The 15933-nt window shown below is 50.5% G+C and overlaps 5 protein-coding genes and 2 non-coding genes across 7 annotated transcripts; 4 read left to right on the plus strand and 3 right to left on the minus strand.

Annotated features, from left to right (window-relative positions):
- Nucleotides 1-19: 19 nt before the first annotated feature.
- Nucleotides 20-1659, minus strand: BDV14DRAFT_49345 (uncharacterized protein). The gene has a single exon (XM_073776901.1). The coding sequence runs from the start codon at nt 1528-1530 to the stop codon at nt 46-48; it is 1485 nt and encodes a 494-aa protein (XP_073628880.1). The 5' UTR covers nt 1531-1659; the 3' UTR covers nt 20-45.
- A 537-nt stretch (nt 1660-2196) lies between these two features.
- BDV14DRAFT_171783 (uncharacterized protein) lies at nt 2197-4401 on the plus strand. Its single transcript, XM_073768481.1, has 3 exons — nt 2197-2917; nt 2984-3572; nt 3622-4401. The coding sequence occupies exons 1-3, from the start codon at nt 2339-2341 to the stop codon at nt 4134-4136; spliced, it is 1683 nt and encodes a 560-aa protein (XP_073628881.1). The 5' UTR covers nt 2197-2338; the 3' UTR covers nt 4137-4401.
- A 206-nt stretch (nt 4402-4607) lies between these two features.
- Nucleotides 4608-4679, minus strand: BDV14DRAFT_t69. Its single transcript has one exon. It is a non-coding gene; the product is annotated as a tRNA-Glu (tRNA).
- Nucleotides 4680-5609: 930 nt separating this feature from the next.
- Nucleotides 5610-5681, plus strand: BDV14DRAFT_t66. The gene has a single exon. It is a non-coding gene; the product is annotated as a tRNA-Glu (tRNA).
- Nucleotides 5682-6021: 340 nt separating this feature from the next.
- On the minus strand, nt 6022-7669 carry BDV14DRAFT_199372 (uncharacterized protein; the record flags this gene model as incomplete). The annotated part of the gene is made up of 4 exons (XM_073773234.1): nt 6022-6826; nt 7008-7112; nt 7176-7281; nt 7318-7669. The coding sequence occupies 4 exons, from the start codon at nt 7667-7669 to the stop codon at nt 6022-6024; spliced, it is 1368 nt and encodes a 455-aa protein (XP_073628882.1).
- Nucleotides 7670-11070: 3401 nt separating this feature from the next.
- BDV14DRAFT_171793 (uncharacterized protein) lies at nt 11071-14042 on the plus strand. Its single transcript, XM_073768482.1, has 2 exons — nt 11071-12643; nt 12697-14042. Exons 1-2 carry the CDS (start codon nt 11725-11727, stop codon nt 13674-13676), a joined length of 1899 nt encoding a protein of 632 aa, XP_073628883.1. The 5' UTR covers nt 11071-11724; the 3' UTR covers nt 13677-14042.
- Nucleotides 14043-14915: 873 nt separating this feature from the next.
- BDV14DRAFT_199374 (uncharacterized protein) lies at nt 14916-15922 on the plus strand (the record flags this gene model as incomplete). Its single annotated transcript, XM_073773235.1, has 3 exons — nt 14916-14978; nt 15037-15222; nt 15275-15922. Coding segments are annotated over 3 exons (897 nt in total), but the record flags the coding sequence as incomplete, so codon positions are not given.
- Between the last annotated feature and the right edge of the window lie 11 nt (nt 15923-15933).

Genomic DNA, 15933 nt, shown 5'->3' on the forward strand with positions numbered 1-15933 from the left:
TCTCTATCCATGGTACTATGTACATCACTTATACCCAGTGGGCCCCTAGGCTTGTCCTTCTGTCCCCCGCCTAACCCTCCTCCAGTACTCGTCCTTCAGCCGGAAAACAGAGAAGCACTTCTCCAGCCACTCATCAGCTACAGGAGGCAGCTCGTACCCATCTGTCCCAGCAGCCGGGGGCCCAGCCAACTCCCGAAGAAACTCCATATGCTCTTTCATTTCCCCTGTGACATCGTGGAACTTATATGAGTCGCCTTTGAGAGCCACCTTCTCGGCCTCCCATCGCTCTTGGTCGTCTTGTGGAGGTAACTTGCGCCCGTGTCCGGCGTAGTACCGCGCCACGGCTACAGCTTCGTACTCGAGCATCCGGAAGAGCAGTGGTGCACGTACAAGGCCGAGGACGGCAAGGGATGGATCTCCAATCTTGAAGACGTGTTGGTATATGCGTGGCACTCGGTCGGCACTCAATATAGGCTCCGGCGTGAAGAATGGAAATGAGAATCGGTACCCTGTCGCGAAAATCACCTTGTCAACGTCCTTCACTTGGGAGCCATCAGAGAACGCAAGACTCAGCTTCGACCCAGTGTTCTGAATCTGGCTGATTGTTGGCTTTACTTGCACGTTCGGAAGATGCCATATTTCATTGACGTATGGGCTGTGAGAACCCTGCGAGACATATAGCGGGCCATGCACAAGCTTGTATATATCGCCTACCACGTCGCTGGCGGAGAAACTCCCTCCCAAAACAACCACTTTCTTCCCAGCATAGTGGTCTGGTGACCGGAAGGCATTCACATGCTCCAATGAGCCAGGATGCGTCTTCACAGCATCATCCAACCCAGGAATCTTCGGTAGATAGGGCACATTATACTGCCCTGTAGCAACAATCACAGCGTCAAATTCCTCCTGCCACCACAGATCACCATCCTTACCCTCGCCCTCAGCCTCACTATCTCGATCCTGACTCTGTGGGTTCGTCTCCGGCCGCCGAAGCGTAAGCTTCCATTTCCCGTTTCCGCCCTCCGTCTTCTCCACGGAGGTAACTGTCGTATTGAATTCAATCAAATCACGATACCCTTGCACAAGATTCAACAAATACCGTGCAACAACAATCCATGGCCTCGTCGCATTTCCCACACCATACCTCTCCACCGAAAGAGCCGAAGGCGAACCGACTTCACTTTCGGGAAACGGCGTGTGCGTGAAAGCCATCAGCTCGGCTGGTACATTTGTGTCGAGCCAGTCATATATCGCCGTCTGAAATGTCCCGTCCCTCGGGACAGCAGGTGATGTCCTTGAGGGAAAAGTAGACGGAGGCACTGCCTGATTCAGGTCTGCAGGGTCTGTGCCTGGAAACCGCTGTGGCGTCTTATCATAATTCCATGTTCCACCTGGCCCATCGCGGCGCTCAAAGACGCGGATCTGAGAAAAGGCCATTTCGTCGACTAGGGCCTTTAGGGCTGAGATTCCGGCTGGGCCTGTACCGATTATTGCGACGGCGGGGTGGCGGGGGGTGTGGCCTTGGGGCATTGTTTTTTTGAGGGGTATCCTTGGATACGACTTTGGTTTGAGTTATAGTTTTCTTGGACAGTGCCTTTGTTGTTGCCTATATGATTTTTATTTTTATATTGGGGAGAGATAGATGAGCTCGTGTTATCTTCATGTGTGATGGGGCTGATATTGATGATGCTATTTTGGCGGTAAAGCACGAATCGGAGACTAATACAGCTCAGTCTGTATTGCTTTTTCGTGGGCCGCTTGCTGGATGATTTTGCCCCTCATTCTTGATGTGCAGCCGTACTCTAATTCATTCCTTGTTTATTTGTAGTGGAATTGTCGAAAGATATCAGGTACGGTACCTGGAAACGTTTCTTAGCCTCATGCTCACGGACTGCGTAAGCAGACTGGCCTGGGGTCAAGAATCATACATCATTATTGTCTTTTTATTTCATGTGAAGAGGACATCAAAGATCATAGCCCCCGTAACTACATATACATACATCATATCAAGCAACCCCATCGACCAAAACTTCCAGGCAACTCTTCAAATGCAGACCTCGAAGCTTCTATACTCACCAACGACCCAATCAAACCCCACGCCCAGATCGTGGCGGTGCAGTGGCTAGGACGCCGATCGATCAGCGGATCTGGCACCAACGCCACAGCCAGACAAGCGTGTGATATCATCGGCGTCATCCCAGCGCCAACTCGACTTGATTCAATGAAACAAAGGACGGCATATTTAATGCTTTGACCTGCAATTCGCTTTGCACCGACAATTCTTTGAATATACACATTATACGGTGATATAAAATGAGATAAAATTATTGCCGTCAATATGCAGCGCGTCAACAGCTTCTTCAAAACGAGGTCCTTCTCGCAGGACAAAACAGCGACCGCCAAAACAAACACCACCAACACCAACGGCACCCCACAGCAACACCAACAGCCCCAGCAACAGACGAGTCCCAAAGCCCGCCGCAGATCCAACGACCCTGTTCTAACGGCTGAAGACGAGGCCTTTTTGCGAAATGTTACGGCTGAGAATCCCTCGGCGGCTGCTCCAGCACCTGCACATGCACCATCAGCGACTCAGGATATAGCGTCTGCCTCTGAGTCTACTCCCGCAGCAGCGCCTCAGGCTGTTGGCGACCAAATGCAGGAGCAGCCGATCTCTCCTTCACCTGCCGATATACCTATCCCTATGTCGCCCGCTGAAGAATTCGGGAAGGAGCTTGGGGAGCAGGAGTTGGAGAAGAAGAAGTCCCTTGCTTGGTTGGAGGCGGCAGGTGCTCAGAGTGAGCAACCTGCTACTGGGGCAGGTACTATGGATGAACCCTCGGATAAAGCTGGGCGATCTACGAGCCCTGAGAAGAAGAAGAGGTGGAGTATTTTCTGGAAGAAGGATGCAAAGAAGGTATGTATACTTTCAGCCCTTCATCGTGCCGAGTACAGGTTATTGAACTGACGGTTTCATCTTCAGCCATCTGAAAAGGAACCAGAAACGGTTTCGCCAGCACAAACCACAACAATCGAGACCAAAGACACCTCTGAAACAAAAGAGGAGAACGAAGACATGACCGAAATTCTCGATAAACTCAATCTCGCCGCAGATAACAACCGTGTCTTCTCCATCTCCGACGAAACACAAGAACTTCTCCGCAAGTTCAAGCTCATCTTCAAAGATCTCATCAATGGCGTGCCCACAGCCTACCATGATCTTGAAATGCTCCTTACGAACGGCAACAGGCAGCTACAGGATACATACTCGAACCTACCCAGTTTCCTGCAGAAGCTCATTGAGAAACTTCCGGAGCGCTGGACGGAGTCGTTAGCACCAGAGATGATTGCCGTTGCTGCGGAGCGGGCTAGTAAGAGCGGTGTCAATGTCGACAATATTGGAAAGGCAGCGGCTGCTGCGAATAAGATGGGTATTCAGGTTCCTAGTCTAAAGGAGCTAGTTGGGAAGCCTGCGGCAATTGTGGGGATGCTCAGATCCATCATGGCTTTCCTTAGGGCACGGTTCCCAGCCGTCCTGGGGATGAATGTTCTTTGGTCGCTGGCCTTGTTCAGTAAGTTTTGATTTCACCTACCATCTCTTTCACGTGTTAACAGCAGCAGTCCTCCTCTTCGTCCTTTGGTACTGCCACAAGCGTGGCCGTGAAGTCCGCCTCGAGAACGAGCGTCTCGTCACCGAGGAAGAAATCGAGAAGATGAACCAGGAGTCCTCTGAGGGTGGCGAAGGCGGGGCAGGCACGGAGCAAATTCGCAGCACGGAGACCCTCACCACAACCGCTGCGCAGGGTGCCTCCCCTGCTGAGATCCGCGAGGGAATCAAGGAGGCTCAGAGAGCCAGAGAGCGCAAAGCTTTAGCGTTGACTTCTCCCGGGAACGCGGAGCAGGCTTCAGCTCAGACGCCATCTCAGGAGCAGAGTGCCGAAGATAAGGACAAGGAGGATATGAAAGAAAATAAGCCCATGAACGCCGGAGACGCAGCCATCGCAAACGAACCCATCAAACCGACCAGATCCAAATCGATCCTATCCATGTTCGGCAGATCGGGCAGCTCGAGTTCGACGCCGACTAGGACTAAATCTAATGGGACGAGCAATGTGCAGGTCTACCCTGGGACTTGAATGGCCCTTCTGGTCTTCTAATGGGCGGTTTGGAACGAGTTATGGTTATTTCACGACGTACACATGATACCTTTTTCGGGATGATTTGATTTTTTGATGTTTGGCTATTTGGTTGGATTTGGTTTAATCTGGCGGAAAGATCAATATACGAGTTATTTGCTGGACCGCGCGTAATATTTTCATGAGATATGATTGAAATAGATACTAGGGAAAACTACAGTGAATAAGATAAATCGCATGTACTTTCTCGCTAAATTACGCACCCATTACTCACCTATTGTTGAGTAGTCTATCCCACTGCCTGCGAATGCTGTACTTTATCTAATTGACCGCCACCCAACCAGCAGAATAATCACCAGCTGCGTGATGCTAATTGTGCAAGTATCGACACCATGTTCAGCGCGAGAAATACTATGGTGAAGGGGTTTGAAATGTAGGGTTGGAACAAAAAGAAATAATGCCAAAAAAGAACTCCGATACGGGGAATCGAACCCCGAGCTGTGATGTGAAAAACCACGATGTTAGCCGTTACACCATATCGGATTGTGGATGCTTAGGTGCCCATTTTTTTATTCTATATTGCTAAAGCAACATGGTAAACATAAAGACTTCATGAGGGGAGCGGGGTTTTGATTTTTGGGGTTTTTTGGTGGGAGGTGAGTTGTTTTGGGGTTAGTATGGTTTATTGTACTTTCTTGTTTACTATGAGTGTCTCTGAGTTGTGATATGAAGCCATTCGTGGGTGCTCGCAATGGCTTGGAACTTTGCTACTTATGTTACTGCTGCTTATATATTCCTTCCCACCGTATGGGAGAAAATATTACACTAGTCGTCCAAACAGGGGCCCATCCCACGTCACTACACAGTCCAAGGCACCCCAAAATTGCATCAATAGCGAAGACCGTCCACGGTCTAGTGTCCACCCACCGGTAGAAGTACCCGATCGGGACCGAGAAGAAACCACACCAAGCATCGCGAATCCATATCCATACTTCGGCCTCGCGAGCAAGAATGCACCAAGGGTAAGTCAGGTATACTCCGTAGCGGAGCTTGAATAGCCTAGTAACGGCCCAAGGCCAAGCCCCAATACGCAGGTATTTGAAAGGGGCGACCTACGAATTGACGCCGGTATTGCGAGATCAAGCCAGCGCCATCTACCCTGGATAGAGCTCTTTCAGACCTGTTAATCACTTACCGCAACGGACACTGGGTGAGGTATTGATGCCACGAAGAAGCAAAGTCACGCGAAAGACATCATAAGCCTCCGGGATATAGACCAGATTACCAAATGTTGGGTACCTACTCAGCCCATGCGGTATATCACATACTATGCTTTAGGAGGCCAATGTAACCGACCCCTGCGGAAACCTTTGGGATCGGTTAGTGCCAAAGTAGGGTTTCCGTACTCTAGCAGATTCAATTCTGGCTTTATTGAGACATGAAGGCAAAAATGGTCAGAGATTGCATGGTTCGTCCGATATGGTGTAACGGCTAACATCGTGGTTTTTCACATCACAGCTCGGGGTTCGATTCCCCGTATCGGAGTATTTTTTTTAATTTTATTTTTGCTTTTTTCTTCCGTTGTCATCATTTGCATTTACATACAGAGGAGTTGTTGTTTGCACAGACACACACAGTCGAAATCTGGCGCTTGTATATAGCGTTTGAACGTGGGATACCATTGAGGCAGGAGCGAGGGGCGACGGGACCTAGTGACTACCTTTCTTCACCACCAACCCTTCTTCAAAAACATACCACGAGACTGACCTTTTTCCTGCACATAACCATACCAATATTCCCACCTATTGAATACTGCCCTCTGTGTATAGTACTCAAGAACAATTTCAGGTAACGCCAACCAAGATTTCCCCCATTATCCTAACCGCTACTTCAAGTTCCACTTACTCAAACCCGCCGCACAAAGGGCTTTCGCACCCATCTTCAACGGATCATTCGGATCCGTCACTTCAAGCTGTGGATAGAACTTGCTACTATGGTTCGACGGAACATTGTCTAGATTCCCACCATAGTCATCCCATCGCTTTGGATCAGTCGAGCCATACCGCCAGTAGCAGTAGGGTATATCCGCATTGTCAGATGTCGGTTTAGATCGAGCAAGCACAGCGAAGTCCTCTGAGCCAGATACACCCTCAACAGGGTATATGAACTGTTTTTCAAAAATTTTCTCGAATGTACCCGCTATCTCATTAGCAATTTTGTCTTCATTTTTCAAAAGAGGCACATGCGAGACGTCCTCGATCTCTGGGTTGGGTGCAGCTGGCCCTGAATCAGTCCCCTTTGGAATCGCAGCATCGGCCTCATTCTCCACGATATTGCGCATATGCTTCTCCATCAATTCGGCGACCTCATCGGACCCCGCTCGTGTGTTGACTTTGAAAAAGGCCTCGTTGGGAATGATATTCTCCGCTGTACCGCCACTTACAACACCGACTGTAAGCACACCGAGCTCTGACGGAGGGACGACGCGTGAGACGACGGTCTGCAATCTCGTGATTGCATATGCCGACATTACTATCGGGTCAATTGTTACCTCTGGACGTGAGCCGTGTCCCCCGCGACCCTTGAATGTGATCTTCCAGCTATCAGAACGAGAGTAGGCTGTGCCGCGGGTTAGGCTGACTGTGCCTGTTTGTTCGGGGGTTACGTGGCCGCCGAAGACGAAGTCGGGGCTGAAATGAATATCAGTTAAGACCCTAGCACATAATGGTTGTGGGTAGGTATGTTTGGTGGTAAGTTAACGTTGGAATCCCATATTTCAAGCCATACAGCCCTCCCTTGATCATGCCGAGCGCCCCCAAACCACTCTCCTCAGCAGGCTGGAAGCAGGCAATCAATGTACCGGTTCAGTACGAGCGTCCTTCAACCAGTGCCTTTGCAGCTGCTATGAGTGTAGTGGTGTGTAGATCGTGGCCACAAGCATGCATAACGCCGGGTTTCGTCGATGCATATTTCAAGCTTGTATCAAGTGTCAGCCATACGTATAACCATGACCAAGGACAGAACTAGAGGTAGCATTACCCTGTCTCCTCTTGCACAGGAATAGCATCCATGTCAGCTCTGAGCAAGACAGTCGGACCTTCCCCATTCTTGAACACACCAACGACACTGTGGCCAAAGTCTGGTGCTGGAGCGTCAGTACCTCTCCCCTTCCGACTCTTACCATCATCCCCCCCGATATTCCTCCTTATGAAGAACTCCTCATCAGACAACTTATTATTATCCTTGAGACTCTGAAGGAATTCTGCCGCCTTATCAGCGGCTTCTTTTTCGTCACCTGATCTTCCAGGGTTCTTGTGTAGGAACGTGTAGATGTCGTATATTTCTCGCCAAGTCTTGTTGTTTTCGTTGCCCCAACTCTCGAAGATTTTGGTTATGGTGGTGCTTACGTCGCTGTTCTCGGAGGCATTGGCATTGGCATTGGCATTCGCGATCGCAGTGGGATCGTATCGGGGTACTGGTACGCTTGCGGGCTGTGCAGGCTGTTGCCTTGACAGAAAGGGTAGGGAGACCATTGTTCTTGAAACTTCTTGATTGGAAGATTATTATTGTGACATTCCCTAGAGCTCTAAAATGAACAGTGGATCGAGGATGATTCTGTCGAGAAACTGGGGCTTATTTATATCAATACATCTCTGGTAATGATGTCAATATGCAGAAAATACTACAAACTCACCCCACCCTGTCGGTTGACATACCTTCCTGCAAGAATCCTACACTTGCGTACCCAGAATAGGTCATGCGTCTGATCTAGAGTGCCTCAAAGCTTGGACCTAGCAGCCGGAAAACACACAATTGGATGTTCGAATACCATTGTCGTCATCCCAGAAGTAGAATATACTTAAACAAACGTCAATGGTAACCACCAAACCTACTCCGCAAGCTATGTAAAGTTTGGGCGAGATTCAAAGTTGTCATGCCACTTACTGATCCATGGACTGACGTGCATGCATAAAAAGGAAAGGCAAGTGTGGCGAGTCTCTATAAGAGGATGCCCTTCGTGTTATGAGGCTGGGAAACTATGCCGGCTGTGCAATGTTGATACCGTTGCTCCTCTGGTATTCGAATGATGTCTCTGAAATAAGCGCATTGTAGAAACCCAGGCGTTTAGACCATAATGGCGGAAATGGATATGTCATAGGGGAGGCCAGATGCGCCTCCATTAATTCCCTTGACTATGTGATCATAGATTGTCCTTTCGCCGCGTTACACTACCTTACTCACCTACTGCGGGTTGTGCGGGGGATTTAGCTCACCTACATTATGTAGGTAAAGTCTGCACACAACTGTGAGGTATTTAGGCCATTAGCCGGGGTTGGAAGAATAGAAGGAAGAAGCAACGATGCCATTTAATAGGGGAAAGCGCGAACTTCATCGAGTACTACGTTTGCGCGTTGGGGGGAGGCATTGTAGATTCGTGAAGGGGTGGCGATGACGCGCATTTGATTGTACCCGGACGGCTTACTGAGGTGGCCTCTATGTGGTCGGGGGTAATTAGGACCTGGGTCGTCTATGCTTGCAAGAATAGTATAAGCAAGGTAGATAATGGGTGACTGGTCTAGCAGGTATGGCTGAGCATAGTAGTCTAGGTAGTTCAGCCCCAGCACATAGTAAGTTGTCGGGATGCGCCGACAACAGGGTTATATTTTGAGATTCCCGCCTGGGTCAAGGCGAATCATTTGACTATGCTCTCTTATTGATCTGCTTTGACCTAGCCCTCTCATCAACTGGATCTCCTTATGCGGGTTTGGGTGGGGTTTGTCGAGTCCCTATACTGCCTACTTTGCTGTAAGACAACCACGTGGAGGAAGTAGTGATGACATCCCGGCTATGGCCGTTATCCAAGCCACAGATAGGCCATCAAAGCTAAAAGCTCAAAAGCTGCCTTAGACATCGGATGGTTATCTGTAATGGCCAACTGACTAAGGACGACCGACGACATGACACAGTTCCGCCTGACTCGTGGTCTGCCATTGCGCGCACGGGGGGATGTCGGCCCAGCGGCCCGGGGTCCTTGCGGTCAGGAACCGTTCAACATTATCCATGGGGATAATGATTAGGCAGATCTATATCTATGCCCAACGGTCTTGTTGATTTTCTTTGTACCGCGACAAACGAACGGTTGAGAAAACCCTGGAGATGGTTCGGTTCGGTTCAATGATCCGTGGCGAATCCAAGGACGCCCCGTCCTCACCGTTGATGAGCTTGGACACGTCGTCTGCTATACGACAACACGGCTCTCCAAGAGTCGAGATAGGCAGTATGTTGGCGATAGCGGTGACTACAGAGTAAGTACAGAAAGACGCGACCAGACCCTGATTGGCCATAACTCCAAGAACGCCGTTGACTTCATGGCGGCGTCTATGCGCAACAAAACCGTCCGTGCTTGAATATCGCATTGGCCAGCATGCGCCATGAAGTCTACAAAGATGAAGTATCAGATGCAGCTAAATGTAGGAACTGGAGTCGCGCCAGCTGTCGCCTTTACCGCTTGTTCAAGCCAATAGCATTGTTGGGTTGCGTGCAGCAGATTGGCCCTTAGTTGCAGTTAGCACGATGCACTCTGCTGCTTTAGCGCTGGGCGGAGGATTGAGCCAAAAATAATTGCAGAAACTCTGACGGGGGATCCTAGTAAACAGAAAAAATTGAGCTGCTGTTGGCCACGTTGCTTCTTTCGAATTTTGCTTGCCACGGTGGAGATTTAGCCGGAGAGTCGAACATGGTTGAGGTGACTGTTTGCGGAGGCAACGAGGGAGTGGAGGATGAAGTGACGGAGCTGCCGAGGCAGAGGCGGTTGGTGAGGCAATGCTTTAGTTACAGATTTACAGTAGAAGTATTTTTGTTTTCCATGCTAACTTGACAGAGACTAGCTGCCAGACACCAGACTCAAAAATTTGTTCTCCAGTTGGGTCATTTCTTACCTCTTTGGGATTGCCCATGCATACCAACTCTGAAGAATTTCAATAAAGGCATTCTGGCGTTCACTATACAACCCCAGAATACGAACTCTGCATTACAGAACAACAATGTCAAGGCGTTTCTGACCCATCACCATGCTGATATCAGAGTTACAGAAGGATGAGCATGCGAGCACGGTCCAGAAAGTGCCCCTCACATGGCCAGATTCTGCCTTTATTGGGCGTCACGCCAGATCTGCAGTTGGCTGCATGTCTATCTTGTCTCCAGTCCCCCAGTTCTGTCCGCTTTCTGTAACAGGTACTCGAAACTGTTCCGTAAGGCGCAGTCATAGGCTAGCCATGCGCTTCTCCAGATGAGTCACTGTCCTCAGATCCTGGTTTAGTAGTCTGATATCAAGCAAATCAGGTTGTCGCGGGGAGTCATGGCCATGAATTAGGTAGATTGACTGCTGGCTGGACTTGGAACGTGTCTTGACGATCGAGCGCCAGCCGCAGTTGCACCCAAATAGACGGGACTACTCCGGATCCTGGATGGACAGCTTCAGACTTTTCTGGAATTTTGGCGAGACTCAGGGGAGGTTCCCTTGACTCAAAATTCGAGTCATTGTATTTCTTCTCTTTCCGCAACAATTACTGACAGTTGTAATTGAAGTTGTAGCTGTTCATGTCGCATTCTGTCGCAGCATCAATACCAGCGTAATCTGATAACAGCCTCCCTGGCAAAAGTAAGAAAAAAGCAAAATGAATCCAGCGGTGAGCGGGTTTTGGCCAATCACAGCGCACGTTTATACACAGGCCGACCAGTGACGGATTTCAAAACTCGGACAACGGGTTCAGCCCCACAGCGAAAGGCAAAGAGCTCCACTGTAGCGAATCCAAGGCGGGCTGGTATTAAGGCGTGACAATACCGGAACGGGATCTGCCTCCTTGACTCTCTTCCTCAATAACACCGGCCCTCCGTTCCCCTCATCTTTTTCTTTCTTCTTCGCTCTCCCATCCAGCAGCTCACTTCTCAACAAATCTCCATCTCTTCACTCAAACTCTTCTCATACCCCTTCTTCTTCCTATACATCAGATATCGTCAAGAGTTTCGCGCCGCCATGGCTTTCGTTGAGCTGTAGATTCCTCGCTGGGGTGCCTTCTCCCGGCGCCCCAGTCCAGCAGCTCCGAGTAACCTCAATTTGACTTGACGATATTTGTCCCTCTTTCGACGCAACTCCCCGAGGCGTCGAAATTGCCCTTCAGCACACCCACGGAAGAAGCACTTGGACGTCCGGATTGGGCGGAAAGGTGCTCTTAAGGCTTTTTGACAACTTTTTCTCCTGCTCCCTCTCCTACTACTCCCTTCGACTCCGACCCCGACCCTGCCATTCCTCCTCACATTCTCTCTAACGAACCGACACGGCTCCTTGAATCCTCTTGACGCTTTACGAAGAAATAGTTACTACGACCGAAGACGTTTGCGATCCTCCCTAGACCCCTCCGCATTCCCTCCCAGGTATTGACGCAATTGACCGATTGCGGGTAACAAACTTTATACCGATCCAAAATCTTGCATACATCCCCACACATCCCGCCCAGTCGCTGCTTATCTCCGAGCAACCACTTCACACTCTATCCTATCCAATTACATCTTCATTGTTACCGGAACAATGCCGAAATCTCTACCTTCCAAGCGGGCTCTCAAGAGCACCTCGAGCCCTCTAGCTAATACCGGGAAAAGACCCGGCAAGTCAGTTTCACTCAGTTCAGATCGGAAACGCAGGGCTTCATCGTCTACAGTCTCCAGCCTGTCTTCAGTCACGTCAATGGAAGGATTAAGTGACGAAGACGACGATGCGAATGATTCGGAAGATGCCGATGACGAAGACGATCAACCGATTCTCCTCACCCCGTCCTATGCAAACAGACATAAGGCGGGGAAAAAGTCAACAAAACGTACCAAGACAAAACCTGTATCGGATGACGACAGCGAGCACGAAATAAGCGACGGCCCTGACATGGACGACAGCTCTGACGATGTCTACGCCGCCGTGGACTATATTAGCGATGGTGATGATGAAGAACAAGACGTCGAGATCATGGAGGAACTCATGATCCTAGAATCAGAAGATGAGCATGGATTGTCGAGCGGACCTAACACTGGCTCTGGAAATGCCGATTGGGCTGGCCCCAACGTGTTTGACGACGACCTGCTCTTCTCCGGAGCCCCCTTTTATGACGAACAGCAGCTATACAGCGCTATGGAGGCCTTTGGAGAAACTGATATAGCTAGTGAGACTGCAGTGGAAACACCTGTAGCTCGCAGAGTACATTTCGAGGAAGACTCGAACTCGTCTTCTGACAGCGACTCATACACCGAGGACGAAATCCCCGGCGATTTCCTTCAGCAAGATAGCCTTGACCCTCAGCTCCGTCGCATGATTGAGAGCGACAACAATGAGGTCGGCCGCCGTTCGTCCCGTCGGCAATCTGATGAAATCTACGGAGACTCGGACTATGGACATTCCAACATCTACCACGTCGAGTCTGATGGCCACGTTTCGGAGGGATCCATGAGTGGCTATGAGAGTATGCACTACGCCGCAGCCTTTCTTTCTTATCTGTTGCTAACACACTCCAAGCCGATGATGGCGAAACTACAGATGAAGATCTTCCACCCCCAGCAACCATTACTCACCCACGATCTATCCTCCGCCGCGATTCCTCTGCTTCTCTGGTTGCTGGGGCCGAAGAAAAGACCGAGCCTACACCCCGTAAAAGGAGAGGCCCCCTCATGGGCACCTTTGTTGCCGATCCTCACAAGCCAGTTGCCTTAGTCGATTGCACTGGCAAACATCTTGTTATTATTCCGGCTTATGCTTCGTCCCGCCATGATTGGCTTGAGTCTGCCGCCACCAGTGTTTGCGGAACCGCAAACAACAGCCCACGGGCGACGACCATGCATCTTCTTGATGAGAGCGATACTGATGCTCTTGTATCTCCCAATATGGATCTGAGTCCCATGCTCGCATCCAGCGCCAACCTGATGATGACGGCTCTGGGCAATGACATCGCTCCTGGTGGCCAGGTTATGGGCCCACCGGAAGCGTTCTACCCATCTCGCGATTTTGCCATTGACAGTTCGTTCGAAGAAGATGATGAAGAAGAAGACCCAGAGGCCTCATTGAACGTAAACGACTTTATTGATTTTGGCGACGGATCATCTGACGAAGAGATGGACAAAGATTCCGACGAGGAAGCGCTGGCGTCCCCGATGACGGTGGCCGGTGCGCACAGCGCGAACGGGACCCCCACACCCAATCGTGGAGCCGACCCGCACCAAACCAACAGCGCAGAGCGATTCCTGAACCACCTCGATCGAGGAATCGTCACAGCGTTCCGTCGCAATCACAACCGATACCAAGCACTGCTGCGACTTCCACAGCATCGGGAATTCATGCCAGCCAACTCCCCGTCGCGGCCAGCTAGCGTGTTCCGACATGCCCGGCATGCAGACCAGCGCACCCCTACAAGGAAACGCAAAGCTAGTGGGATGGCAGGCGGGGAGGCCGTGCGGCGAAAGCTTATGAACGCACAGCGACACAGCCAGGTACCGTTTTGAAAGACAACCGATTTGAGTGTTAGATAGATAGTGACGTGTTTCGACTGCTGTACCACCAAGAACTAGCCCCTTCGGAGAGTCGAAGGGGGTCCTCAAGCGCCAGGGACAGGGGTCCTAGGGTCTTTGGGAATCCATGACCAAAAGTTTGAGTTTGATGACGAAGACTATGAATTTCTTTTTCCTGTTTTACCTTTACTTCCTTGCTTATTTGTTTGTCTTGTAGGGACCTGGAGTCGGAGTGGCTTTCGGGAGATACCTCATACCTCAACTGTGTTGCACCTGGCTGTTATTGTATCTTGTGGATATTCTAGTAAATACACGATTGGTTCGATCTATTTGAAATCTGAAGTAGAGAGTGTGTTATTCTTAGACGGCGATCATTCTGCTCTGCAAAAGAAAAGACAGCACGCACCAGCGAGTAAGGACAGTAGGGTCGTGGCTAGTGTCAGCGGTTAAGCATGGGCAGGTGCTCATCCCTGCTGGACCAAGTCTTCAGCGTCAGGCACCGCTTGGCAATTCTTCCCTCCTCCACAACCTCACCATCTCACTTCTTCTCTTCACCAACCACGACGAACCGCCCCTGCAGCAAACTCGATTGCTCTCTCCGAACGCTGATAGACACCCTGACTCTCCACATCTCTCCTCTGCCTATCATGACAGCCCATTATATTAATAGCCCTGGCGAGACGCTTCTGCAGGGCCGGCGGCTACACCGTGACGAACGCTGATTGGCGATACCTTCGCGCCGGCTGCAGTTCTGCAACGAACCAGTCCCTATGGCTTCCTTTGGCCCTGAGAGAGGCTTGAACCTGATACAATGGCGCTTTCACTTTGTCTTACCCGTCCGCTGTCCACTCTGCTTGCAAAGAGCCACGATGTGACCCTTTTGTCCCTGCGGTGGGGGCACTCTATGGCCTTTGTTGTAGGCGCCAGCGTCTCAGATGTACTCTTTATAAAGACCCTCCTTTCTCTGCCTCTGCCTCTCCTCTGGTTCCCTCTGTTGTCCAGTTTCTATTTCCATATTTCCTTGCTTCGTGCCATTCTCTTATTTAGTTTCCAGATTTCACTCGCACGACACAGACAGACACTCGTTCCTGTCTTGTTGTCACTCTCTTCTTCGGTCGTTCCCGACTTTGCGTGCTGCTGTGCTGCATCTATACTCTCTCTACTTCTGCTTCTCTACTTCAATATCGCGCTGGTCTCGATATCGTTGCCTTTTACTAGATCCATTCTTTCACAATGAAGACCTCTTCTTTGGTCTCGATTTTTTCTTTCCTGGCCTCGGCCCAGGCTACTGGCTCTGTACGTGTTATGGTTATCTGGTCTGACACAATGGGATTATCATACTGACTGGCTGCAGTGGTGGGGTAGTGACGAGTGCTATACTGCACCTGAGAACACCAACAACGAGTGTACAGAGCAGCAACAGTCGGGCTTCAACTGGGACGGCCTTGACATTGGTGACTTTACCTCGTTCGGTGGCTTGGACTTCTCTGGCTTCAGCTGCAGCAGTGGCTTCGGTGGACTTCGCACTCGGACCTTCAACGTAAGTACCCTTGTGTTACTCAGGGTTGTACTTTGGTAATAACATTGTTTAGCAAAAATGCATTACTGGAAGCATCGGCAAGGGCGGCATCACCAAGTCCTCCGCTCCCTCCATCTCTTGCGGTCAAGACCAGGCTGGCTTCTCCATTGACAAGTTCCATCTCTTCACCTCGGTAGAGACTGACGTGACCATCTCCTTTGGCATGCCCGATGGCTCTACTTGCAAGAAGACTTCCTCTTGCTCTTCATCTGGTACTGAGATTTCCAACGACCAGTGCGGTGGTGCTGTTTCCGTCGGTTTCGAATTGCCAGAGCACAGTGAACATGATGACTGTGACCTCGGTGTCGGAAGCATCAGCTTCCTCTGTGGACCAGGCAAGCCTGTTTACACTCCTCCAGCCGATACCCCCTCGTCCGAGACTCCTACTCCGAGCCCGAGCCTCTCTGTGTCCACTCCTCTTATACCCTTGCCTTCGGATAGTCCTACGGAGACTCCTTCCGTCGAGGTCCCTACGCTTACCCCAACAGGCTCGAGCCCTGTCACTTCGCCCACCCCAACCATCCCCCCTACCACCTCCTACTCCAGTCAGCCTGGCAGCAGCTCTGTTCCATTCACCCTCTCGACTGTGTACACCACCAGCGAGGTTACGATCACACAGTGTGCTGAAACCGTTACGGATTGCCCTGCCGACTCGACTTCGGTTACCACCTC

This window comes from Aspergillus stella-maris, assembly GCF_047715825.1.
Source record: "Aspergillus stella-maris strain CBS 113639 unplaced genomic scaffold BDV14scaffold_22, whole genome shotgun sequence".
Lineage (NCBI taxonomy): Eukaryota > Fungi > Ascomycota > Eurotiomycetes > Eurotiales > Aspergillaceae > Aspergillus > Aspergillus stella-maris.